Below are 25,431 nucleotides of genomic sequence, written 5' to 3'. Positions count from 1 at the left end.
CCCCTAAGAATCTGAGCATATTATTTTGCACTGTAAAAGTATAAGATGGAATTCAAGAGAAGTTAACATTTGTTGCATAACATATTACATTGAGAAATTGAAATATCAACGGATATTCAGGTTGCTCATTTTTACCCATTTACAACTACTCTTTCCAGAGATACTAAACGTAAGATACAAGTATAGCTCAATTGCTTTAGTTCCTGGGATAGACTACCATGTAAATCAAGAAGTTTACCAACCTCTCTCCAAAGAGATTATTCTTCAAACTAAAAATAAGAGAGACAACATCTAATACCCGAAAAAACAAAAATAAAGATAAAAATAAAAACATCGTTATGCTCATTGATCGTGTGCTTGTTAACTGACACTATCAATAACTAGATGTCTGGCACGTAAAATGCAAGGCCAATGGTTTTATAGTCTCACAGTAGAAGCAAACAAAAACACTCAATTCTCTTTCACTTCACTTTGTTTCTTCATCTACCTCGTACTCATCCTCGTCATCGTCGTCGTCCTCGTCATCATCATCATCAGGTCTTCTGATTCGAGACAAATTGCTTAGCTCAAGTGCACCTTGCTCACTAAAGAACTCATTTCCAAATCTAAAGTCCCGTTGTTTAACCAGAAGCCAGCGGAGTAACCGGTCTTCCTTGTTTAGATAGTGCAGCTCCTTGTTTATTTCAGGAGTAGCCATCATGCTCAGTTGCATCAAATAGCCCTACATCATGGAAAAAAGGAAAACTACAATACATTAAATTACAATTGACTAATTGATAATTTTCCATTGCTACCTCAGATAAATTTGTCAGTATGGCTATTTCACATGCAGCATGCGGCAAACCACACATTCAAAAGAAGCATTCACTCCTTTGATTTTCCAATAAGAAGTTGCAATTCACTTCTATGAGCCACATGACCACAGTCTAAAATTTACACATCCAATAAATCAACTTTAACTAATGAGCTAGTTATGTTGAACATTTCTCCAAACTATTCAGCATACCAACGGAGCCATTTTTACATTAAGGTTAAACCACATTCATCTGGTAGTTTCTGTAAACACATGGCTCTGTCCATTGCTAATATAACTCGAATGATAAAAGCAGTTCACTCACTGAGATTTTGACTTAAACAGTAAAGAAACAAAATTATTCACCAAACAATGGTGATTAGACCACACACCACTGACTCACAGGTAGCAATGTAATACAACAAGGTGAATTGGTAAATGATACAAATGATGCGCATGTATAACAGAACAATACCACATCAAACATAACAGTTCCTTGGGTGGGAAGGAACCCTATGCTAATTGGTGAATGAATTCATTAATCTAAAATATCGGTCAAATAAGTAAAATTTTATTAAGTTCCACCATCACCATAATTTTCAAATAATAGATGAGGTCAGCGAAACATCAATTGAATTCCAAATTTCATTAGGCAGAAAAAACACTTGCACACATCAAAGCTGATAAATATAAATAAAACTATAATGGAAAAAATAAAAAGAATTGCATATGCATGCACAGTGGAAAGTCATTCAACATTGCGAATAGTCATCAACCTCACCTTATAATGTCTGCCATCTAACTTTTTTATACCGTAGCCTAATTGAACTTCTCCGAAACTCTTAACACCGGTGACAACCCCATTTCTTCTACAAACATGTTTCCCCACCCTAGTAACCAAATCCAAGAGGTCTTTCTTCTGTATATGGGGCTTAAACAGAAGCATACAATCGTAAAGTGGCATCTTATTCCTCCTGCACTAGGACGGCCAAGTCAGCTACCTTTCTGCATCAGATAGAAGTTGATTAGGAAGGCTAACTATGTTGCTAATATCACACTTTTTTAGCAACAAAATTATCAACATCAAACTTGCTTGGATTTCGCTTATACAATCGGATAGATCCGTGATCTGTGATATCTATTCTAAGGGTACTTGCAGTGGTGGTGGTAGTGGTGGTTTGAAAACGAGGTGAATATCTTCATGGATAAGTTCAATGTGTAAATTTACACATGAAGCTCATCCATAAAAATTTCCACCCTATTTGTACCCCAACCAAACATACCCTAAGATTTCAATTCAATCCAAGTTATATTAACTATATAATGAATCAGTGCAAATACTTTCATTTCAAGCACTTCTCGTTATAAACTTCGATACTTATAACAAACAGAACATCAATGAGCTGAAAATTTTACTTTTCCAGTTCTATACATATCATATGTTCTCTCTACCACCAGAAAAATATATAATATACTTTTATTAAAATCTAATTTTTAGTAAAAATATCATGCGATAAAAAAGGTACCAAGCAAATCAACATCAGAAATCCAAAAAATATTGGGGGTAAAAATTTACCTCAAGCGTAATAGGAATGCGAATGACTGCTTGGTCTGCGGCGCCGACGGCGAGAAGGAGGAGAGTGGATTGTCGAGGACGGCGGCGGAGGCAGGAGGTGCTGCGAGAGGGAGGGAGAAGAGAAGAGCTCACACTCGAGTAAGAAGAGCGAACGGGTTTGCGAACTGTGATAGTGTGATATTTAAGGCGAGGGCAATTTCGGAAATTCAATTTGTAGTCCAATGCACCACTTTGTTTCCTATTTTTTGGTCTGGAGTCCAATAACTCATTTTGCCCACTACAAATTAGAGAAGAAGGAAATGTTGTTGATAAAAAAATTAATATGGTGGGCTTGGGCAACAAAATGGGCCTCTTATATAGTTTGGTTTTTGGTCATGTAAATATTGTTTTAATAATAACAACTGAATTATTTAATGGGCTCAGCTGGTTTTCAACTTATTACAATCCACAAAAACTAACATAGATCGTAGACAAAAAAAAAAGTAATAATCTGTATATTTAGGATTTACCCATTTAGTTATCTTGTATCATACTGTCATAAAGATATATATTAAAAATAGGCTGATTTTTTTTTATTTGAAAAAAATATTGGTGTTTTTTTTAGAAATAGAATTATTTTGTGTAATTACAGATGGGTGAATTTTGTAAGTGAGAAGTTAACACGTGGGGAGTGTGTTGGACACGTGGCAACATATTGACTAACACGTGGGGCGTGTTGAATGATTCCAATAATATTGTAATACATTTCAAATATTAATATTCAACCAAAACACCTTTTTCATTTCCATATTAAAAATAATTTCTGCTAAAAATATGATAATAGAGTTTTTTTTATGTATTTAATGTATTAAAATATAAAAAAAATCTTTGCACAGTATAAATTTTTTTTTATGATATTCTTTTGTTTCTCTTTGGCTCATTGTGGCGCTTTCTCTTCATCTTATTTCTATTATTTCTCCTTTAAGTTTTTTTCCTCAATAAATTTATACTCATTTATATCAATATTTTAAAAAATTGGCATTTTTTCAACCCATTATTACGAATTTGTATTTATAATTTCATTGAATAATGTTACATGTACATCAAAATCAGCAACCAAATTCAGCCATTAGTATAAAATATATGTTAGAATATAAATACATATTGAAAATAAATTAAACTACATATGTATTTATACACAAATATATTAATGATTGATTTTAGTGACTGATTTTGGTGTACAAATAGTATTTTTGAATTTCATTTTACCCTTTTTTTTTTCAAACAAATATCTTTTTTATGAGTTTTGAAATAAATTAGCTACTACAAATACTACTTTACAACCAGAATAAGACACTATTATTAATAATAGATATATTCCTTTATTATAGTAGAAAAGAAGTTTAAATTGTCATCTATCTTTTTGATAGTGTAAAATCAAAAGGCACTTAAATGAATTCACCAGATTTGGCCTTGGAAGTATATGAAAACTTATTTAGAATAATAAAACAGATTTTATTCACACACTTTCTAATTAAGTTAACTCTTAATAACACCCGATAAAATACATGACCATCTTATCTTCAACTAACACTATTAAATTTCATCTCTCTCTCTCTCTGCTTCCATTCAACATTTCAACTAAGTTAAAGCAACATTATCTTCTTCTTCTTCTTCTTTTTTCCCATTATTTATTATTTCGGAAGAAGTAACCTATTTGCTGCTTGAAAATTGTATATTCTAAGTTATTGGAGGTGCAAAATAAAAAAGACAATATTACTTCATAGTGTTTGTCTTTAGGAATATGTGGAAAGCTATGAAGAATAAGATACAAATTACGTAAGTTCTTGACACTATAGAAGAAAGACATGACCATCAACACCACTGTGGAGACAAGGTTTCTATTTAAATGAATAACAATTTCGGTTGGGGGATACGGTGGATAATATAAAAAAAAAATTGTATCAATATGACACTTCTATAATAGATGTGGGATTTTGTAATAATAACTTAATTTGAATATAAAATTTGAAAATGAATCAAAATATAGCATATCTCAATTTTGCAAGGTTGGAGTGTGATAGCTAGTATGGTGACCTCATAAAAGAGGAGATTGCATATTATTCAAACTTTAATGATGAGAGTGTAAAAATATATTTGTTATATTAGCTTCATAATTAAATAGTGTATGGCAGCATGTGCATTTTTCATTTTTATTAAAAATTAATTTACATAGTATAGCATTTTTTTAATTAAATATATTTTAATTATTTATTTATTTTTTTATTAATAATTCAAATTAAAAAGAATATCTTGTTATTCAGGTTAATCATTTTCTTGTAGAATTATAAAAAAATATTTAACCTACACGCTTATTTATTACCTATAATAGTTATTTTTTAAAAAATTATTCATTCTCTCTTTTTTTTTTCAAAAAGCATTAACATTTGCTTCTAATAGTAAGAAAAATAATTTCTAATAGTAATTTATTTTCAATTTAGCAACGGTAAAAATAATCATATTTATTATAGCATATTAATAATGATAAGTATATAATTATAAAAAAATTAACTAAAAAATAATAATCATAAAACTAATGTCTTTAAAACTGTCACTAAAACTAATTTTTGTTGTAGTAGTACTTGTATTACTATTATCCGCTATAAATACTCACAACTTTTTCATCAACTGTTAATAAGAAGTTGAGGACATGGCAAACTGCACCAAGCAAGTTCCTCTTCCTCTTTCGGTGGAGACTTTGATAGAGGAGATATGCAAAAAGCATAACCAACCTCCTCTTGATCCCACTTTGAGGCTAAAGCTCGCTCTCATTGGGGAGCAACGTGCTCTTGAAATTCTCAAGCAAATCAGAAAGACTGGAATCGAAACCTCTTTCAGTGGTTTCATTAAATTCATGATCGATAATTCACCTTCTTCTTCTTCCTTTAAACCCTATAAAGGTTGTTTCTTAAGTAAAGTCTTAACTTCTTTAATTTCTTTATAAATCTGGAGAAGTTTTGACATTTTTACTAAATAATTAAGAAAATTTATTTTTGACTTTTGAGTTAATTTATTTTTTTGAACAACTTTTGACTTTTGAGTTAATTAGTTTGTAGATTTTTTTTTTCTTTTAATCATTGTATTTATTTTTCATTTCATTTCTGCCCTCGTCCCTTTCATTTCATTTTATCAAGTATGTCTTTATATATATATATATATATATATATATATATATATATATATATATAGGCTATTATTAATAGTTGATATTAAAAGATAGAATATTTTAAAAGTATTCAAAATTTAGTTACATCGATGAATTATGAGCTTAAGTACTTAAGAAATTGTTATTCTTAAGGCATGGCTTAACAAAACTTACACCCTTTTTTTTCTCAAAAGATAGATATTATTTTATTATTATAAAATAATAATGTTTTCATAAGAAAGTATAAAAAAAGTTGGATATTTACAAAACTTACACCTTATTTAGTTTTTGTTCTTTTTTTAAAAAAAAAAAACATATTCCATTCCGTTAAAATAATTGTCGCCTTGACTTTTTGATAAATTAAGAAATTAATGTATTTAGTCTTATTTTTTTATTTAAATAATTGATTTCAATTTATAAAAAATTAAAATAAAATTATTTTATAATGAAACTCTTTAAGCAAAATTACTTTAATTAATAAATAACAATTGATTATTTTTTTAAGATTCAAAGACTATTAATAGCTGAATTGATTAGAAATAAAATAGTTTGAAATTTATCTAAAATCTATCTTAAAATTATAAATTGAAAAAAATATTAAAAATAAAAAATTAAATTTTCAATACATGTATTAAAAAATTAAATAATTTCACTAAAAATAAAATTAACGTATGCATAATAGATTATTTTATACAAAAATACTACATAACCAATAAATATTAATATTTTTTATCAATAATAACTTACGCCTATATTTACATATATTTTAAATATAAAAAATATATAATTTACACTTATATTTATAATTTTTCTTTGTTGCAAAAACTAATGGAAGTTGAGGTGAATTGCACAGAACAAGTTCCTCTTCCAACTAAAGTGGAGAGTTTAATAGAGCAGATATGCAATGAGCAGAAGAAGCCACCATTGGATTCCGTTGTGAGAAGGAAGCTCGCTGCCATTGGAGAGAAACAAGCTCTTGATATTCTCAACTGCATTAAAGAAAGGGAAATCCAAAAGTCTTTTGGTGGTTTCGTTCTATACATGATAAAGGAGTTATCTTCATCATCATCTCCTTCTCCAACACAATATGCTTCTACTCTTTCGGCCACCAATGATACTGAAGATTCTGATGTTACACTTAGTTTGAGCACACACCAAGGTTCTTTGCTTTTCTTTCCTAAATTATCACATACCATATATTATTATCGAATTTGTTCAAGTTTTGAGGTAAACACTAAACACACATTTAAAAACCTTTTTATCCAAGGCAAAATTTAAAAAATAATCTGCCTTTATTATCATAATAATAAACAGCTTGTCTATTTCAGCAAAATTTGGTGTTGCTGTAGTCCAAAAATATTGTAATGATAAGTCACTCCCGAAATTCAAATCAAAAGTGTTTGAGAGTTGTTAGGCTCCTTTGTTTATACTGTTTGCTTCCTTGAGAGGTCTTGGATGTATGTTTATCATGTGTAATCCATTATTCGAAGGTAAATCATAGGTAAATTAGATAAAATACAATTTTCTTTTTTTTGATGGATTAGACAGTTTCTAATCTTAGGCATCACACATTCATACACATTTAAAAATTTTATTTACTACTTAATCACGGTCAATCCCAATAAAACATATTAAGAGACAACACATTTAATTACTCAATCAAAATCTCAAATACAGATACTAATTATTTGGATTATCATCTGAAATTGTCCAAAATACTAATTAGTAAATTTTTTTGTTATTACTATTTTTGAATGGATCAGGATGCACAAGGGGCCAAATTATAGTGAAGGACGACGAGAAGGATGTTATCTTGAGTTTGGAAGCCTTGGTCATAAGTAAGCCCAAGGCAAATAGAAACTAAGAGGGAGGCTGAATGATTATATTCAAATTGCTTCTTGGAACTGTTATGGATATAGTGGATCTCAGAGGCAATGAAAAAATCATCAGCAAAACATGATCAACATATATTTGAATTATCTGATCTTTCAGTTTTTTTCCCCTTCATGTGTGTGTGATGTCTTTTTAAGTTGTGTTTTAATTACATTATCGATCAATGTAGTTTTCAATGCTTTATTTATTAAGCCTGAAGAAATATTATCAATATGAATGCTTCAACTTGAAAATTTTCCTCTCCAAAGTACAAATATTATCAATATGAATGCTTCAACTTGAAAAAAGTAACACTAATGATTATATCTCTAATATTCCATAAACTTCTATTGTATACATTGTATAAATATTTCATTGGCTCCTTATACTTTCCCTTTCTATATTTGTATAGTTGTGTATTTTTACACATTCGCATAGTGGTTTGTAGTTCTACAAGGTAGTGTTTGTTTTCGGAGACAGTACATGGAGACATGGACAACACATTCTTAAAAAGCGTTTGGAAGCAAAGACATGGACACTGAACATTGTCTCCGGGACAGTTTTTTATACTTTTGTGTCCACTCTTTTACGAAGGACAATGATGGACACGGACTGTTTTTACGAATTTTTTTTCTTTTTTGTCCATGGTGCTATTTTTTATTATTCCACTGTTACCCCTTCTTATTTTTCCTATTTTGCGTTGTTTTCAAAAAGTACCTTTTTACTCCATGCTCTTTTTCTATCTCTACATTCTTTTTCTTTTTCTTTTTTTCTCAGGTACTCTCTCCTTTTTATAAAAATTTTTATTGGACTGGATAATTTTTTTTTTCTTATCATTCTTACTTCAACATCATTTTAACTTTATATTATATTATTTGATTTGTAATAAAAATAATAACAAAAATAATTAGTCTGAAGACTTTTAAAAGATAAATATTATAAAGGTAAAATTGATATTTTAAAATGCTAAAAAATAATTTATAAATTGTAATTGATTTTATATAATTTAAAGAAAAATTAATTTTTTGAAAAGAAAAATAAAATTTTAGATAAAAAAATTAATTTTTTAAATAAAAATAGATTTTTATGTGCAAAAATTAATTTTTTTCCATTTAAAAATGGATTCTTTTTTTAAAACTGATTTTGTATTTAAAATTAATTTGGTTTATTAACCTAAATGAAATTTTTTATTAATGAAACTCAGATTTTTTTTGTTAATATTAACCATATGTATTCCTACATATTAATAATAAATTTTAAAAAAATTATATTTATAAATTTTATTTTAATATAAATACTATTATATAATTTTTTATTAAAATTTTTGATTGCTTCAAATATTTTTTTCAAGTTCCCACTGTTTGTACTCCTACTTACTCTCATTATTTATTAAATTAGTTTATACTAAAAAATTTGAAATCACATGGCTATTTTAGTCATTTTATATAATATTTTAGTCTTGTCCATGTGTATCCAAACATAATACTGGACATTACATTAGTGTCCTATCCATCGTATTCAAACACGATGCACAAAACATAATTTTTAATGTCCCTGTCCTATTGTCTTTGTCTCAATGTCCTGTTCTATCGTGTCTCTACCAACAAACGCTACCCAAAGTCCTAAAAAATCTCATTGAGTCTTCGGGTAAAAATAGAAAGTAATATTAAGTAATTAACATAATTAATTATTTTTTATTAATATTTAGCAATATTAAATGTTAAATTTTAAAAACATAAAAATAAAATATTAGACCAAAATATTAATTAATATTAATAAAATTATTAATCACTATCACTTTTCAAAAAATATTTTTCATGAACAGAAAGGAATGCCAATCTATATATATGAGAATCAAAACTATATTAGGTGTATTTGGCAAACCCGTTTGAAAGGATAAAAGTGCGTTGAAGTTCTTTGAACGCTACTTTTTTATGTTTGGCAATCTTTTTTCTCTAAACGCAGAAATGATTTTGCAGCTTAAAAGCGCGTTTACTAGAAGCAAAAAATTGTTGCTTCTGCATTCACTTCAACGTGAGTTCATCTTTGATGATCATTATTGGTTTTTTCCAAAAAAAATTCATATTTATTTCAAGTCATTTCAAATATTTTAAATTTCTTCTCAATTTTTAGTATTTTTTATATTTTAATTTTTTTATTAAATTTGTTATTTTAATTCTATTATAATATAAATTATTGATCTTATTAAAAATGATAAAGTAAATAAAAAACTAATCATATATAACAATGGAATCATAAGTAATAAAATTTTACAATCCAAAATAATACTAAATAAAAGAATACTGAAAGTACTAATAAAATTATAGAATATTTTTTTGTTTGACATTGTGAAATTTATATTATAATTCTTGTTCATTGTTTATTATTCTAATTTGTTATAATATGTATTATTGTTCGTATTGAAAATGATAAATTAAATAAAAAATTAATTATAAATAATAATAAAAACATAATTAGTAAAAAATTAGAATCCAAAACGATAAACAAAATAAGATTATTGAGAGTACTCATAAAAAGTACTAAAATATATTATTTTATATGTTATTTTTAATTTAATAAATAAATATTAATTTTATTAAAAAAACTATAACAAACTAAAATAAAATTTTATAAAAAATATTATATAAAAAATATACTAAAAGAAGTATAAAAAGAATCAAATATACTAATTTTAGTAATTAATTAATTATCTATCTAAAAGTGATTTTAACTAGTATTATTCAAACAATTTCATTTTATCAAAATCAATTTTTGTTTAAAATTGCCAAATATAAATTATGTTGACACAAACTCACTTCTATCCAAAATTAATTTTACAAAATTACTTTCATTCAAACTCCAGTCTGACCAATTATAATCCAAACACACACATAATAAGTCTTCAATTGTCGTAAAAGAAAGACACGTAAATCCTTCCTATTGAATTCATACCGTTGTCAAACGAAACTCTATATCCTCCAATTTGGTCATGATCATAGCATATTTATAACTAAAATTAAATTGGAAAAAAAAATTAATTGTATAGTATCTAGTGTCTATTACTATTTTTTTTCTCTTATTTAAATAAGGTGGTTATTCTAATAAAAATTTTATGATTGTTATTATATAAAAATATTTTATTTTAATTATTGAATAATAAATTATAAGACTTAATTTTTATATACTATAAAAATATTTTTTTTATTTAAAATATAATTAAATAAATAAACTATACTTTTTAAATAAAAATTATTATAAAAAATGTTTTTAACATTTTTATTAAAATAGTTGTTTTTAAATAATACTTCTCCGCTAAGTTAACCACAAAGAAGAGCATTTCAAACAAAAATGCATGTTAGAGTGTTGGAGAGGACACACCACTACTACTAGGCTACTAAAGTACTACTACTCTTGAGTCTTTTCCGTCATCATATTTGAAACTTGGTAACAGTGTTATGTCTTATCACCCATTTTTTCACTCCACCAATTTTGTTCATTTACTTTTTAGACATCGTTTTTTTCGATTGTTTTTCTTTTAGATATTAACCGCATTTTAATAACTCAGTTATTAAATTTTATAATATTTTTTAAAAATTTGGAGACCAAAAAAATACCTTTCATATATTATTATATATTTAAAAAAATATTAAAATTTATTATATTTTATTATTATTTAATTATTAATTTAATTTGTTAATCTAATTTTGTAATTTAATAATTTAATACCATATTTTTTCTTAATTTTTTAAATATTGATAACTAATTAATAAATAAAAATAATAAATTTAAATATTTTTTAATGTTTGTCTATATTTAATATTAAAATATATCATCTGTCTCTTCCTAATCACCAAAGTTTAATCAATATTTAAATGAGAATCACTCATATATAAAGATGTTTAAAACATCTTTTTTTAAAGATTTTTTTTAATAATTAAAATTTAATTTATATAATCGATCAAATTGTGTTATTTTTATCAAAATTAGACGAAATTAATAAACTAAATCTTGAATCAATTTAAATTAATATTTTTTATAAAAATAATTATAATATTTTTATTATAAAAAATAATTTAAAATATTTTTATTATATAAAAAATTTTAAATTCTAACTTTTCTCTTCTTTCTATACTATTATTCAATTAGAATTTAAAATTTTTAAAATTAATATATGAGAAAGTATAGAGAGTCAATGACCTAAACGTACAATATGTACAATGAAGATTTAGAAAGTATTAGAGATATGATTATTAGTATTACATTGTCCTATTAGGTTATGTTTTTGGGATGAGTGATTTCAGGACATAGTATTAGAGTTTCAAATCCGGAAGGTCAAGAGTTCGAATTTTGATGAACCCAAAATTAATTTTTTAGGCCATTGACTCCCTAACACTACTTTTAATATATATAATAAAAATATTTTAATCATTTTTTATAATATTTCAATTAAATCAATTTATTTAGTCTAATTTTGATAAAAAAAAACATACGTTAAAATATCAACCGTTATATGTAAACGCGGAATCATGTATAGTCACTACTCTTCGGTGTCCTCACTCCTAGTCCTAACACGCTCTCTTTTCACTGTTCTTCACCATTTCTTCTTCTTCTTCTTCTTCTTCTTCTTCATTCACACATTGTCACAAACACATGGCGACTAACAACGGCACAGAGCAAGTAGTGGTGCCTCTTCCAGTTACGGTGGACAATCTTCTAGAGCGCATCTGCAAGGAACAGAACCAGAGTCCTCCAGATTCTGAAGCCAGGCGCAAGCTCGCTGAAATTGGCGAGCAAGAAGCCCTTACTTTACTAAACAAAATCTCAAACTCCAAAATCAAGTCTCTAAGCGCATACATAGTTTACATGATCAAAATATCAACTGGCTCATCATCGCCATCTTCATTTCCTTCTCCGTCGATCTCCCCTTTTGCTTCTTCTACTCTCTCTCCCAACCGTTTCACCGGTTCAGCTACGCGCACGATGAGCCAGCACCACCAAAGTATGCTTCTTTACTTCGAGTTTGCATCTTTTCACTCGTTGCTGGATTCAGTTACACAAGAAAAGGAGTAGTTCTTCACTTCTTTGCTTCCTCTTTTGATTTTTCTTTAGGAAAAGAAGATGGAACTTTTTAACAATTGACAAATTTGAACTTGGAATCTCTATCTGCTTGATCTTATTTCTTACGTGCATAGCGTTTTTTGAGTTTAAAACGTCGTTTTCCACTTTCCTTTCTTTTTTCAAGACTAAATTATTTCCCGGTTTTGCCCCCACCCTTTTGTCAAAATTATTTTTGTTTTGTTTAATTTTTTGAGTTTGTTTTTCTTTTGCATGATTGTTTGTATGAATAAATAGAGTATCATTTGTGCACCATGAGTACTGCAAATGCAATGTTGAGTGTGATACTATGATTCATTAATAAAGTACCGTGCTTCTGTCAGGAACATAACACTGTTTTAATGTCGTTAGTAGGGCTTTTAGTGCCATCGTGGGATCATTTACAAGCTTCACTCTTTGTCGTTCATTTTTGAAGCTACAGATACAGTTGGTTTAGGCAGTTCTCAGGCCGTTGTTACAGAACTTAAACGAAACCCCTTGGATTTTTATGCTGAAAGAAGAGAAGAGAAAATGCTTAGTCCACAGATGGAGGCACTTGGAGAATTGGAGTTCAGAAGGGCCTTTCTGCTGTTGAGTTACATTGGAGGGTAAGCTCAGTGCATCTTGGCTATTCTTCTGTTTGGTTTTTGGTTTTTCCTTGCATATAATTCTGTTTTCATTCATACAATTACAGGGAGAGTCTTGAGACTCTTCAACCGGACTATATCAGAAGCTTGAAAGATTTGCCTATGGGAAGGTTTGAGAGAACAATATGGCAAGATGTGGGGCATAAATATATAAAGGATTGCCGCGATCGGCAATCGGTAAATATCATGAACTGATTTCTGGATAGTAATTTGGGTTGGTTTATTTCTTTGCAATAGGTTTATAGTTTATTCCTTTGCAATTGGTTTAAGTGCAACTGTGACATCTGCAATCAAGTTGTCTTTTGTTTCAAATTTTAATGTTTGGCAGTTATGGTAGTCATAAAATTTGCATTAATAAACTTCACTTGTTGAACTTTTAATTGTTTAAATAGTGCTTGACATACAGAAATCAAAATTTTGTTTAACAGAATGGGAATATCTTGTTTAGCCTTGGGATAGAAGACTTTTACAGTCTACAATGATGCATATCAACATGATGCTCTTTCATTCTGTGTTAAATTTCTTTTCTGTTTGTACTAACGACAACCTTGGTTTCTTCAGTATGTTGACTGGGATTCTAGTAGGCCACATGTATATCAGTGCTATGTTTCTACGGATGGGAGCTTAAGATTCAAGGTTTGTAGATCTCGGCATTGTTTTCTTGTACTGTCAAAATTTTTGTAACCACTCGGTGGTTTTAATGCCATCAAGGTCTCCATTTGTATAGCATTAAAATTATTATACTTTTATGAATTGTCTGTATCAATAAGCTGCCTGTATATTGGTTATTTTTCTACATAGATATTTTATTTCTATGCTAATGCTTTACTTTATTGCTCCTGTATGTATATCAATCTCTCAGGGTCCTGTTATACAGAACTCAAGAACACACCTACAGAGAACGTTAGGGGATGACAATGTCTTACTAGTTAAATTCTCCGAGGAGGGAAGTGTCACGAAGACGCGAATCACTGTTGATGAGGCTATCAACCTGTATGAGAGGTTTGGAAAGGAAGGGATCCAAGTTGGGCTTAGATTATATCGCTTTTTTGGTAACCATTTTACCCTTGTTCTTTCATATTTACCCCCTCTCCCTTTTCTGGCTAACCTCCAATTATGATTTAACTACTAAATAGAGTGAGAAATTTGCTTTTTAATTTTATCCTTTGATATATAATATTCTATTTTTAATAAATCATTACTGTGTCATATATCAGATGTTATCTCTTGAGTTGTTTAAGAAACTTGTAGTGACTGGCATGTAACATACATCTTCCACCAATTGAGCAGTTTTTAAAGATGGTGGAAAGGAAGAGAAGAAGAAGGACCCAGCATCGTCCTCTGTAAAATGTTATTTTGTTAGGATGAAGTCACTTTCTTCTGCTGATGAGAGGGCATCGTACATTCTGGCAGATCGGAATATGATCGAAGCTAGATGTTTGTTTATGCATGCTCACACATTAGCTAGTGTGGATAAGTATATGGCCAGGTAGTATGACAAATACTTTATTTTAGATATCCATATTTTATTTGGCCTGCACTTAATCACCTTGTAATAGATTTTGTCCAAGAAACTAACTGTAGTGGTATTCAGATTCTCTCTTCTTCTATCAAAGACGTTCAAACTTGACATTGACTTGGCTAGTGTGAATGTTAAGCAAATTGATGATGAATATTGCCTGGTATAGTCAATTGCCAATATACTCAATTTTTATAATTTACAGTCTTGCATGAAGCAAATTATTATTATTATTTGACCTCCCTTGTCATTGGGAATTAGGATGAAAAAGGAGAAAGAATTCCTGATATAGATGGCAAACTGCGTATTCATACAGATGGAACTGGGTTCATCTCAGAAGACTTGGCGTCGTGCTGCCCTACCAGTTTGTTTAAAGGAACTGCCAAAAATAAAGTCACGAAGGTATCTCGACTTTTTAGTGTATATTCCACTAAATTGTTCTTCAGTTAAATTCCTTTTTTTTCCCAATGACTGGTCATTTGTTAAGAATCCACATTAAGAAGAAAAAAAATATGTTGCAAAACCACAGTTTTGGTTGGTGGATTAAACATTTTTTTTCACTTCCTGTGAAAGGATGAACTCAACTTTTCACCTTTCGTGGTTTATATATACTCTCCGAAATGGTGGCTTGTGCTTTATCTTATTGACTTTAATGACTGAAACATTCTGTAGTTGATCAACTTTAATGACTGCACACATAAAAACTGTTCTAAAGTTGATGCATGGAAGAGAAAAATTTTGGATGGAAGCTCTTTATTTTTCTGGTGTCTGTTTTTTTTTTTTTTTCCCCATCATGTCTTCCATAAGAATAAGAAGTCTTCCATAATGCAATATGTTTTTCCCTGTACTTTATCATATTCTGGTTCTCCTTTTGTTGGTATTTTCCTAGTGAAGTAAATGACAAATTTTAAATGCCAAGAAATATTTCAATATGCTTTATGATCTAGCCCCTTTGTGAGTATTCTGTGCTTATGGCTGTCTTTAAACTTAGGAAACTCCCGATCTGTTAGCTTTTGATGATACAATGGGGGATGGTCAATTTCTATGGTTTCCTTGCCAGTTTTAATACTGCAATGACGTTTTCATATTGCTTGTTCATGTCATATGCGCGGATGTTGTCCTAATAGAATTTATAATTTTCCCTTTTGCCCATAAAGCCTTTGATGATCCAGTGCCGTCTCTTCCACAAGGGTTCTGCAATTAAAGGCACGCTTTTGGTTAATCATACGGTATGTTTTTGAACAACACTTGGTTAAAAGTCATGATTTCTTCTTTGGCATATCTTTATCTAGTCAATATTATCGAACCCCTAGTCTGCTGAGTGCTTTTTAAGCTGTCTGAATTGATATGTAAATTATAACTGTGTAGATAGATCATAAGATACTTTTTGGTATTTCAATATTTTGCTCCACTGTTTTTATTCTGGTTCTCAATGATTAAGTTGAACATGTAGTCTTATAATGATGAGAAGGATAACATAGGTGATATGTTTATAAAATATTATTGCAATTTAACATTGATGGACTATATTACAGAAGTGTATAAACCCAAATTTATCTGAATAGGGCATGCTGGTATTTTAGTTTTCCATTATATTTTTCCTGGTTACTAGAGGTGCTTGACATACTCTCTTACTTAGAATTGGACAGGTATTGTGGTTTATTCTATAAAATAATTTATTTTCTCTAGATAAAGAAAAACATTATGGTAAAGTATACCTTTTCTGCAGCTTCCTCCTAGGACAATCCAGGTTCGGGATTCAATGATTAAAGTTAAGAGCGACAAAGAACTTGAGAATGCTCCAAGCATAGATTCGTTAGAAGTAGTGGGAACGAGGTTTTTCACTTCATCACCTTTCCTGCTAGTATTTTGGCGTAGTTATCATTATTTTGATAATTAAGTTATTTCAGAAGCTGATAGAGTATATGTCCAATCACATATTACTTGTTAACGGGATAATGTATTTGCTTTTATCGATTCATGTGTTTCATCTGGATGCACAACTTAGCGGTCCACCAGACCATTATAAAATGGGCCCTTTCAGTGCTGTGCTTTATTGTTTATATTTACATTTCACCATTTACTAATAATCCTCGATATAAATGGGCTAAAGAGGCATATAATGATTTCCTTAATATGGGTGCTTGAAGGAGATGCGGGTGTCACCTGGTTGGGTTTGGTGAAGGTAGATATATGCATCCAAAAGGACACTATTTGATGATTCTATGTTGCCCAAAATTTGCAACCAATAATAGATAGTAGATTGTTCAAGCTTTTTTCTTATGAGATGCCTAGCAAGTCTACTGTTCTTTCACTAACTAAAGTTCCACATGTTTCAGCAATCACCCAAATCGCTCATTCTTGTCTAAATATCTCATTGCACTTCTAAGCTATGGTGGAGTTCCAAATGAATACTTCATTGAAGTACTTCAGGATAATCTGAAAGAAGTTGATCAAATCTTCTCTAATAAGCGCGCTGCATTTAGAGGTTGTTCATGCAGATTAGTAGATTTATTTTGTCATATTTCATCAAGGTCTTGCTTGTTTAGTTATTTTGGATATGAATTGAAGTGATATACTGTTTTAAATGTATTGAAATCTCACCAAGCAAAGCTTTCTTACCATCATTTACATGCAGCTTCTCTAAACCATGGTGAGATGGATGATTACACTGCACTGCGAATGATCTTATGTGGGATTTCTATTGAAGAGCCGCATTTGCAGTTTCAATTGTCCGTATTTGCAAAGGAGGAAATGAAGAAGCTTAGAGGAGGGAAGATTTATATACCAGATTCTTTCTATTTGATGGGGACTGTTGATCCCACTGGAAAATTAGAAAGAAATCAAGTTTGTGTAATTCAGTAAGTGTAAATCTTTTACTCTTTGGTATTAATTAATCTTTTGTCCAGAAAATTTTCTAAATTTTAGATGTATTTGATATTCAAAAGTCAAAACTAATGAAAACATAATATTTGTCTTGATGACACATACATCCTTGTAGTAAAAATGGCCATTTTTGCCAAGAATGAACGGTATGCAATATTGAGTAGAACAAAATGCTGTGACCATGTTTAGCTGCATCATGCTCTATAGTGTTCTTTTTAAAAAAAAGTGGAACAATTTTTGCAATTTAATATTATTATGTCTGAGCTGATTGTTCCTTTTTCTTTGTAGTGAAAATGGCCCAATTACAGGGGAGGTGTTAGTTTACAGAAATCCAGGTTTACATTTTGGGGACATTCACAGAATGGTTGCAGTACCTTTGGAGGAACTAAAATCTTATGTTGGTGATAGCAAATATGCAATTTTCTTCCCATGTGTTGGCCCTCGCTCTGTGGCAGATGAGATTGCCGGAGGCGATTTTGATGGAGACATGTACTGGGTTTCACAAAATTCTGAGGTTCCATTCCCTGTTTGAAATTCAATTTATTCTTATTTGTTTATTGCATTGTTGTCCCATCTTCACAAAATGGAACTCTTCTTCTGGGAAAAAATACCCTTCTTATTTGTTTATTGCATTGTTGTCCCATTGTTATTCTCCGAGGGGCTTTAAAGTAGTTTAATTTGACCATTCAAGTTTGAAATGCTGCAGCTATTAAAATCCTTCAGACAGAGTGACCCTTGGATAGAAACTCGACCTGAAGAACCTCATGATAAAGAACCACGTGATAAAGAACAAAATGTTAAAGAACCACGTGATATGTCTTCTGATGAATTTGAGGAACGGCTTTTTAGACTATACCTAAAGACTCGATTTGAACCAAGGTGAATCTGCAGCTATATATATAAAAATTTGTAGAATTCTAGTGGTATATATGCTTTCCGGAAGTGAAAATTGTGCAGAGTACTGCAGGCAAAATTAGATTTAAATACATACATGTATGTTTATGCTCATCTCTTCGAGATAACCACTCTTTTATGCCGATTTAGACACCTTATCCTGTACTCCTTACATGTAATCCTTGAATAACATAGTGAATCCAGGTAACAAGGCTGTTGGTGGAACACAATCTCCAATTGGTCTTAAGGATTTTCTTTTATTTTTATTTTCTATTTTTCAGCATTGCAATAGGTGCAGCTGCTGATAGCTGGATGGCACTCATGGATCGATTTTTAACCATAAGAAATGAAGAGGAGAAGGAAAGAGTGAAGGAAAACATAATTAGATTGGTTAATATATATTATGTTGCATTGGATGCTCCGAAGAAAAGTGGTCGTAAGGTTAGTTTGACCGCATCATTCTATTATTGCTTTCTGGTGTCTGCTTGTGGACTCCATGACTTTTCTTGACCAATCAATTAGCAGTTGTGTTAGTGCTTCTTCTCACTCAACATGGAACTATTTATCACATCGAAGTCTATAGGTTGATCTGGGGTTCCCGATCCACCCCACCCCCCTCCCCTCTCTCTTTCTACTTTTTCCCAATCATGGGATTTCATGATCTTGGATTGTTGGCAATGCAGTCATTACTTGATTAAATTTACTGTTATCATGATGAACTTTGTTATCTGTAAATATTAGAATTTATTTTATGTACTACTTTGCTTATTCATTATGGCGTGCAAATCTGGGTGCATTTCTCTTTTCTGCTGAATCAATTGTCCTAAACTTCTCTTATTCATTTGTCGCCAGTCATTGCCAATAGATGCAATGATTTTATATCTGTTCTATCATCTGTTGTTTTCGGTTTTCTACTGTTTAAATGTTTGTTTTGGGATTGAAAAATCATGTTTCTGGTGCCGTGTGGTCAAATAGATGATATGACTTTGAATTTGGTTTTACTGATGTAAATATTTACAAATAATGCTTTCAAGAATGAATACCATCTGAGTTTTCCAGAACTCTGACACATATACTTTATCAACAGATTGAAGTCCCAAAAGAGTTGTCTGCAGAATTGTTCCCACATTATATGGAAAAGGAGAAATCATTCACTTCAACCTCTGTGTTAGGAATGATATATGATGAGGTTCTCAGATGGCAACATAAAGAAGATCCTGCAATAGGTGAGGACTTGCATTTAAGTCAGGTATTTATACATTTATATAAATATAGAAAAGGATTGTCAAGCGCATAACATTCCCATCTGGCGAGGTCCCAGGATGATAGATGTATATTGCTCTAGTTTTTCATAGTGGAGAGGGGGTGTTTATGAAGATTCAAACTTGCAATCTTCTGGTTCTAAGACAGCAACCCTAACGTGATTTTGAAGCCTACCTTCATGATTTATTTAATTATTTTCCTCCAAATACTTTATATAAGGTGATGTACAATCTGTCCATTTTATGTATGCTGATTATCGTCCTGTCCATGTTACCAGAAATAAAAAAACTCCCTTGTTTTGATATTGAAGTACCTAAAACAAGTTTGGAAAATTGGCGAAATTTATATAAGGAGTATTTGAGGGATATGACTGCTGCCTTAATAGACAAAGAAAATGACAAAGATGCTTCCAAAGGGAAGGCAGATGAAGTCATCAAATATTATAAGCAGGTAAAATTCATATTTTTCTAGTTATATTATTTGTATATACCCTCATTCTATATGTAAGCACATTTTTTTTTACTCCCTGGATGTTACCATAAACAGTGTATGCTGATGGGAATTTTCCTTTTTGGGTAGAAACTGTATGATGGTGCTGACAATATGGAAGATAGTGCAAGAGACATAAATGATATTTATATTGATGCTTTGGCTGTGTATAATGCTACTTATGACCATGCCATGGCAGTGAAGCAAGTTAATAAATGCGGATTTGCATGGAAGGTTGCAGGTTTACCTCTATGCAGTCTTTATAATCTTAAACAAGATGAAAAGGCTTTTGTGGTTTCCCTCTCTGTATTGCGTGAGATTGGATGATCATCTTCACTCTACACAGTCATACTAGCTAGTTAATTGTATCATAGCCTATGCCAATACTTTGGTTGATGAACTGTTACCAAACTGCACCTTAGCTGTGCCTAATTTGTCCGTAATATAATATAGGTTTTCATGTTATCAAGTATCAACCTGTAGGATTGGTCATTGGCAAGTAATGAAACTTTGTGCACTATATTCATTGTAGATCTTTATGTTGCTGCCTTAAATTGAATATGTGATATGTGACCATGTTTGTTTTGGGGATTTATGATGTTAATATCTAATAATACGGTGTGGCAGTAGTGGAGACAATGATGGTGGTGATAGAGATGGAGGTGATGGTAGCACGGCGTAGGCACCATGGAGGAAGTCAGTCATTGTCGTAAATGAAGCAAACTTTGTGCATTGTCCATTATTTTGGTTTATTGCAGTTATTTTTGTGGCTGCTTTTAAGTGGGAATGTGGGATGTGGTATCTGTTAATATTGATGATAGGGATTTTTCATGTCTAATATATGTAGTTGACCCTACTAAATTTACCTGTCATTATTTTTGTAGCTCAAGAAATTAACTGAAAATTTAGAAACTTGGTTGTAGTTAGTCGACGATGATTCTTTTTTGGGTTAGAACTTCAAAGAATTTAGTAGTTATTCGTGATTACTTAAAAGTAGTGATAGTTTAGAAGAATTGTTAATTTATTATCTCACTGATCTTGAGAGATATTGAGATTCAGTTATAAACTTATAATTGTCTTATCTTGTATAAAAGCATGGTTGTGTAGGAAGTCTTACAGTCAATTTAAATTTCCTTTTAATCTTTAATTAAAAGTACAAATAATGGACAATTCTGACTATTTTTTATACTTTTTGTTTTCTATCAATTATTCTCTCCATTTTGCCTTGGAATCTATTTTTATGTTTCTCCTTTTATTTCATGTCTCCATATAATATACTAAATTATGAATGTAGATTATATTTGTAAAAAATGTTGTGGTATGTTGAACAATGTTATACATCTTATGCTAACTTAACAAAATATTTTATGGTAATTGATTCTGTCATTGTTTTTATTTGAATATATTTTTTCACATATTAATTATCAAATAATTTAATATATATATATTTTGAGATTAGACAAAAGAAAATGTTGAGATATAACTTTTTTTTTTACACGTATTTAGCCAATTTCACCCTACCAATATCTACCATTATTTTGTTGTTACAAAATGTTTTCAATTTTTTTCTTGATGTACGTAAAAAAATTTAATAGTTAAATATAATAAATATTTATTTAATTAGTGATTATAAAATTAATATTGAACCTTTATTTGAATTTTTTGTTTTTGTAAAATTTTATTTATTTTGGATCAAACCATATTTATAAATAAATATTAAAAATACAGACCTAAATTTTATAAATTACAAGATTTATAGAAAAAGTCTTTTTATATGTATGAGAAAAAAAAGTCTCCTTCTAAAATGTTAACAAGAAATACATAAAAAAATTCTATAGTAATTAGATACATTTTTTGGAATAATAATGAACAAAATTTATTTTAAAATACTAATTAAATTAAACAATTATTTAAAATAACTATCAAAATTTATTAGAAATATAAAAAGAGTAATAATTTGGTTAAAAAAATTGAGAAAGTAATATATATTTAGAAAAACAATATGGTTACGGTTTAAAAAGTTAAAAATTTTTCATAAATAATAGTTCTAGTAAACAATAAAAAATTTGTGATATACGTAAATATAATTTTTAATTAATATATATGATTTGAATATTAATTTAAATTTAAATTTATCTATTTTAAATATTAAACAGTATTTTAATTGTATTTTAATTTTTAAGTTGATAAATGAATAATTAATTATTTTTAATTTATTATGTATTAATTTTTAATTATAAGATGAATTTGATTATTTCACGTATTAAGTATTGAATTTTTTTTGTGATTATATCAAGTATTGAATTTGATTATATTTACGTATATTGTAAATTTTATATTGTTTACTATAATTATTATTTATGAAAATGTTTTAATCTTTTAAACTGTAATCATTACCCAAAATAAATAAAATTCACAAAAATAAAGTTCAATATCATTTTTATAGTCACTAATTAAATAAATATTTATTATATTTAGTTACTAAATTTTTTTACGTGTTTTAAGGAATAGCAAAAAAAAACAAAAAAAAAATTCTGCAACTTATTAAAATAATAGTAGATATTATCTTTTAAGTTTTCTCTCTTTAGATACTTGGTAATTTTTTCTATTGACAACAAATATATATAGGTATAGAAAATTTTCTCCTTCTCCACCATAGAATTCACCAATATAAAATTGTGTGTTGATTTATTGTTATAGATTTGTCATTTAATTGTCCTATTTATATCTGGAGCAAATAGATACAAGAAGATAAACCTATGACTACATATGATACACAAACCTTTTAAATGATACCACCTTTTAAAGAAATAAACTCTCTAATTATTTTAAATTATATCTCAAAATATTAAATTCATTTTAACTTTAATTATTTGTCTTTTAAAACATTATTAATATTATATGTTATTTATTTTTTTTAAAATATATATAATTATAATATTTAAAAGAGAATAAAACAGGAAGAATAAAATAAAAAATGAAATCTACTAGCATGATTGTTTTCATGAGAGACTTGGCATATGGATCATTTAAGTTTTGCCATAGTATGGGTTTTTTATCCTAAGAATTTCAATAACTATAACCATTTTAAAATAATAAAAAAATTACCACTCCAAATCGCTAAACTTTATATAACCGGTGTCCGTTGTTATCCAAAACAGAAAATCATGACAATTGAGTAATTCATGCAACAATAGGGAGAAAATAATTTTACGGCAACTGAGATTCAAAATAAAAAACAATAGTAATTAAGGATTATCACAAAATCGATGCAACATGTCCTACGATCTTAGAATTTGAGTTAAGCTCTAGGGGCAGCTCCTACTCCACCAGCAGGACGGGGTGCTTGACCAGGCTGACCGGGCCTTGGTGCATCATCCTTTAAAATGAGAAACAAATATAATCATCAAAAAACCAGTAAATGGTACATAAAAGGCATAAAATTGATTACCATCACTTACAATTCCTAGGCACAAAAGTCACAAGTCTATTCAGATATGTAGAACATATTATCATTTATCCAAAAGAGAGAATGCATAACGAATTACCCTAAACAAGACTGAAAGTATGGAGTCCCATTCATTTATGCAGTCAATCACATTCACATGCTCAAGTGAACAAGAAGACAATGTTATAAGAATGCAAAATTGACATCACAGTTCTAAGATCTGAATATAGCTAAAACTAAAAGACGGACAAGACGCAATTCTTAGTGGATTAGGATCAGCCTCAATTCTTTCCATTAATGTGAAGTTCCAACTAATTATCCAAACACTGCAATACTCCACAATTTAGGAACAAAATGTGTATCAACATAGCTAAATATTATCTAAAACAGTTTGAGCTCATTAGAATCAATGCAACAGATTGTGGAAAAGTTAAAAGAATGGCGAAACAGGCATACCCTACGCCTGGCAAAGCGCTGTGGCGGCTCGCGGTTCCTCCTATCGGTGCGAGAACGCACCCTCACGACATGAGAGTGGATGGCACAGGAAACACAATACTGCATCTTCACGTACAACTTCGGAAGAGTGTATTCTACAACCAACAAATCAAAACAATAGAAATTCATAAATTCAAAATAATTCAGCAACAAAAGAACACAAATCTTGATAAACAGAGATAGATAGATTATGTGAAGGAAGAATTACGCTCATAGACGCAGGCTTCCTGAACATCACGAACTGCAGCTTGCTCAACAATGTTCCTCACAAGGAACCGCTTGATCGATTTGTCCTGTGAATTTTATTAAAGAAAAAATTAATCTAAGAGGAGTGAGAAACAAATCTAAATGGAGAAAGAATGAGAGTACCTTAGGGCAGCACTTGCCGCAGTTGGAACAGCGGATGAATTTGACGTGGCCGCGGCCATGCTTGTTTCTTCCGCCATTTCTGCGCTTGAAAGTCTGAAAAAGAAGAACGAAACAGAGAATGTGAGGGATTAAGCAGAAAAGAAGAAGAAGTAAAAGATATCGGCGTAAGAAGAGATGAACCATTGTGGAAGCTCCTGCGGCTGTGAAATTAGGGTTCTGGTGGCAGCTTCTCAATAGCACAACAATTAGGTTTTATTGCTTGCTTGCTTTTATCCCTAAGCTATTACTGGGCTTGTTTAATTGCTTAATCTTTTAAAAAAATTTAAAACATTCTTATCTTTATTTTTTAGAGACCAAATTTCTAGGATTTGTCTTTAGGAAGCTCAATTTTTTTGAATTTTTCTTATGTTTACAATAAATTATTCATAAATATGATTCATATGGTGTTTAATAATAATAATTATTATACATCTTATGCTAACTTAACAAAATATTTTATGGTAATTGATTCTGTCGTTTTTATTTGAATATATTGTTTTACATATTAATTATGAAATAATTATATATATATATATATATATATATATATATATATTGAGATTAGACCAAAAAAATATTGAGATATAATTTTTTTTACATGTATTTAGCCAATTCCACCCTACCAATACGTGTAGAGATTAAAGAAAAAATATTTTTATCATGTATTTACCTAAATCAATAGAATATTACAAATTTTTATAGTACTCATAACATCTTTTAAGTTATTTTTTAAAATTATTTTATATAGAATAAAATATATTTTTTAATTATTTTGTATGGAATAAAATATATATATTTTTTTAATTTTTAAATTATTAATTTTTTTAATAAATTTTTTAATAAATTATTAATTTTTTAACAGC

The 25,431-nt window shown here is 29.3% G+C and overlaps 4 protein-coding genes across 8 annotated transcripts; 2 read left to right on the top strand and 2 right to left on the bottom strand.

Annotated features, from left to right (window-relative positions):
- Nucleotides 1–48: 48 nt before the first annotated feature.
- On the bottom strand, nucleotides 49–2,541 carry LOC130980044 (uncharacterized). Of its 2 annotated transcripts, none has more exons than XM_057903641.1 (3): nucleotides 2,370–2,541; nucleotides 1,575–1,798; nucleotides 49–721 (listed from the first exon to the last, which is right to left on the bottom strand). In XM_057903641.1, the coding sequence occupies exons 2-3, from the start codon at nucleotides 1,755–1,757 to the stop codon at nucleotides 467–469; spliced, it is 438 nt and encodes a 145-aa protein (XP_057759624.1). In that variant the 5' UTR covers nucleotides 1,758–1,798; nucleotides 2,370–2,541; the 3' UTR covers nucleotides 49–466. The 2 variants fall into 2 exon arrangements, with proteins under 2 accessions (XP_057759624.1, XP_057759625.1); XM_057903642.1 differs by having other exon boundaries at nucleotides 1,575–1,794; nucleotides 2,370–2,528.
- A 2,517-nt stretch (nucleotides 2,542–5,058) lies between these two features.
- On the top strand, nucleotides 5,059–7,621 carry LOC130983271 (uncharacterized). Its single transcript, XM_057907487.1, has 3 exons — nucleotides 5,059–5,308; nucleotides 6,407–6,712; nucleotides 7,317–7,621. The coding sequence occupies exons 1-3, from the start codon at nucleotides 5,059–5,061 to the stop codon at nucleotides 7,415–7,417; spliced, it is 657 nt and encodes a 218-aa protein (XP_057763470.1). The 3' UTR covers nucleotides 7,418–7,621.
- A 4,361-nt stretch (nucleotides 7,622–11,982) lies between these two features.
- LOC130979586 (probable RNA-dependent RNA polymerase 3) lies at nucleotides 11,983–21,095 on the top strand. Of its 4 annotated transcripts, none has more exons than XM_057903051.1 (18): nucleotides 11,983–12,424; nucleotides 12,956–13,127; nucleotides 13,214–13,343; nucleotides 13,728–13,802; nucleotides 14,029–14,218; nucleotides 14,457–14,655; nucleotides 14,761–14,848; nucleotides 14,947–15,087; nucleotides 15,843–15,914; nucleotides 16,415–16,521; nucleotides 17,025–17,173; nucleotides 17,324–17,546; nucleotides 17,860–18,085; nucleotides 18,278–18,450; nucleotides 18,747–18,906; nucleotides 19,553–19,691; nucleotides 20,006–20,178; nucleotides 20,848–21,095. In XM_057903051.1, the coding sequence occupies exons 1-18, from the start codon at nucleotides 12,076–12,078 to the stop codon at nucleotides 20,857–20,859; spliced, it is 2,778 nt and encodes a 925-aa protein (XP_057759034.1). In that variant the 5' UTR covers nucleotides 11,983–12,075; the 3' UTR covers nucleotides 20,860–21,095. The 4 variants fall into 4 exon arrangements, with proteins under 4 accessions (XP_057759034.1, XP_057759035.1, XP_057759032.1 ...); XM_057903052.1 differs by having other exon boundaries at nucleotides 20,845–21,095; XM_057903049.1 differs by lacking the exon at nucleotides 20,848–21,095 and adding an exon at nucleotides 20,308–20,748 and having other exon boundaries at nucleotides 12,962–13,127.
- A 2,226-nt stretch (nucleotides 21,096–23,321) lies between these two features.
- On the bottom strand, nucleotides 23,322–24,931 carry LOC130982237 (40S ribosomal protein S26-3-like). Its single transcript, XM_057906140.1, has 5 exons — nucleotides 24,710–24,931; nucleotides 24,530–24,622; nucleotides 24,369–24,453; nucleotides 24,122–24,255; nucleotides 23,322–23,596 (listed from the first exon to the last, which is right to left on the bottom strand). Exons 1-5 carry the CDS (start codon nucleotides 24,710–24,712, stop codon nucleotides 23,519–23,521), a joined length of 393 nt encoding a protein of 130 aa, XP_057762123.1. The 5' UTR covers nucleotides 24,713–24,931; the 3' UTR covers nucleotides 23,322–23,518.
- Between the last annotated feature and the right edge of the window lie 500 nt (nucleotides 24,932–25,431).

Source organism: Arachis stenosperma, chromosome 5, assembly GCF_014773155.1.
Source record: "Arachis stenosperma cultivar V10309 chromosome 5, arast.V10309.gnm1.PFL2, whole genome shotgun sequence".
NCBI lineage: Eukaryota > Viridiplantae > Streptophyta > Magnoliopsida > Fabales > Fabaceae > Arachis > Arachis stenosperma.
Note: the sequence above shows the minus strand (reverse complement) of the source record. Positions and strands in the feature narration are given on the sequence as shown.

What these genes read in the sequence shown, in the direction of transcription:
- LOC130982237 (XM_057906140.1), bottom strand. An exon ending in GCGGCAAGTGCTGCCCTAAG is followed by an intron (nt 24,454 to 24,529) that starts GTACTCTCATTC and finishes TAAAATTCACAG; the next exon opens with GACAAATCGATCAAGCGGTT. An exon ending in AGCGCTTTGCCAGGCGTAGG is followed by an intron (nt 23,597 to 24,121) that starts GTATGCCTGTTT and finishes CTCATTTTAAAG; the next exon opens with GATGATGCACCAAGGCCCGG.
- LOC130980044 (XM_057903641.1), bottom strand. Translation starts at nt 1,757, where the DNA reads ATGCCACTTTACGATTGTATGCTTCTGTTTAAGCCCCATATACAGAAG. An exon ending in TAGATGGCAGACATTATAAG is followed by an intron (nt 722 to 1,574) that starts GTGAGGTTGATG and finishes TCCATGATGTAG; the next exon opens with GGCTATTTGATGCAACTGAG.
- LOC130979586 (XM_057903048.1), top strand. Translation starts at nt 12,076, where the DNA reads ATGGCGACTAACAACGGCACAGAGCAAGTAGTGGTGCCTCTTCCAGTT. An exon ending in AAGACTCGATTTGAACCAAG is followed by an intron (nt 18,451 to 18,746) that starts GTGAATCTGCAG and finishes TCTATTTTTCAG; the next exon opens with CATTGCAATAGGTGCAGCTG. An exon ending in CGAAGAAAAGTGGTCGTAAG is followed by an intron (nt 18,907 to 19,552) that starts GTTAGTTTGACC and finishes CTTTATCAACAG; the next exon opens with ATTGAAGTCCCAAAAGAGTT.
- LOC130983271 (XM_057907487.1), top strand. Translation starts at nt 5,059, where the DNA reads ATGGCAAACTGCACCAAGCAAGTTCCTCTTCCTCTTTCGGTGGAGACT. An exon ending in TTCCTTTAAACCCTATAAAG is followed by an intron (nt 5,309 to 6,406) that starts GTTGTTTCTTAA and finishes TGAATTGCACAG; the next exon opens with AACAAGTTCCTCTTCCAACT. An exon ending in TAGTTTGAGCACACACCAAG is followed by an intron (nt 6,713 to 7,316) that starts GTTCTTTGCTTT and finishes TGAATGGATCAG; the next exon opens with GATGCACAAGGGGCCAAATT.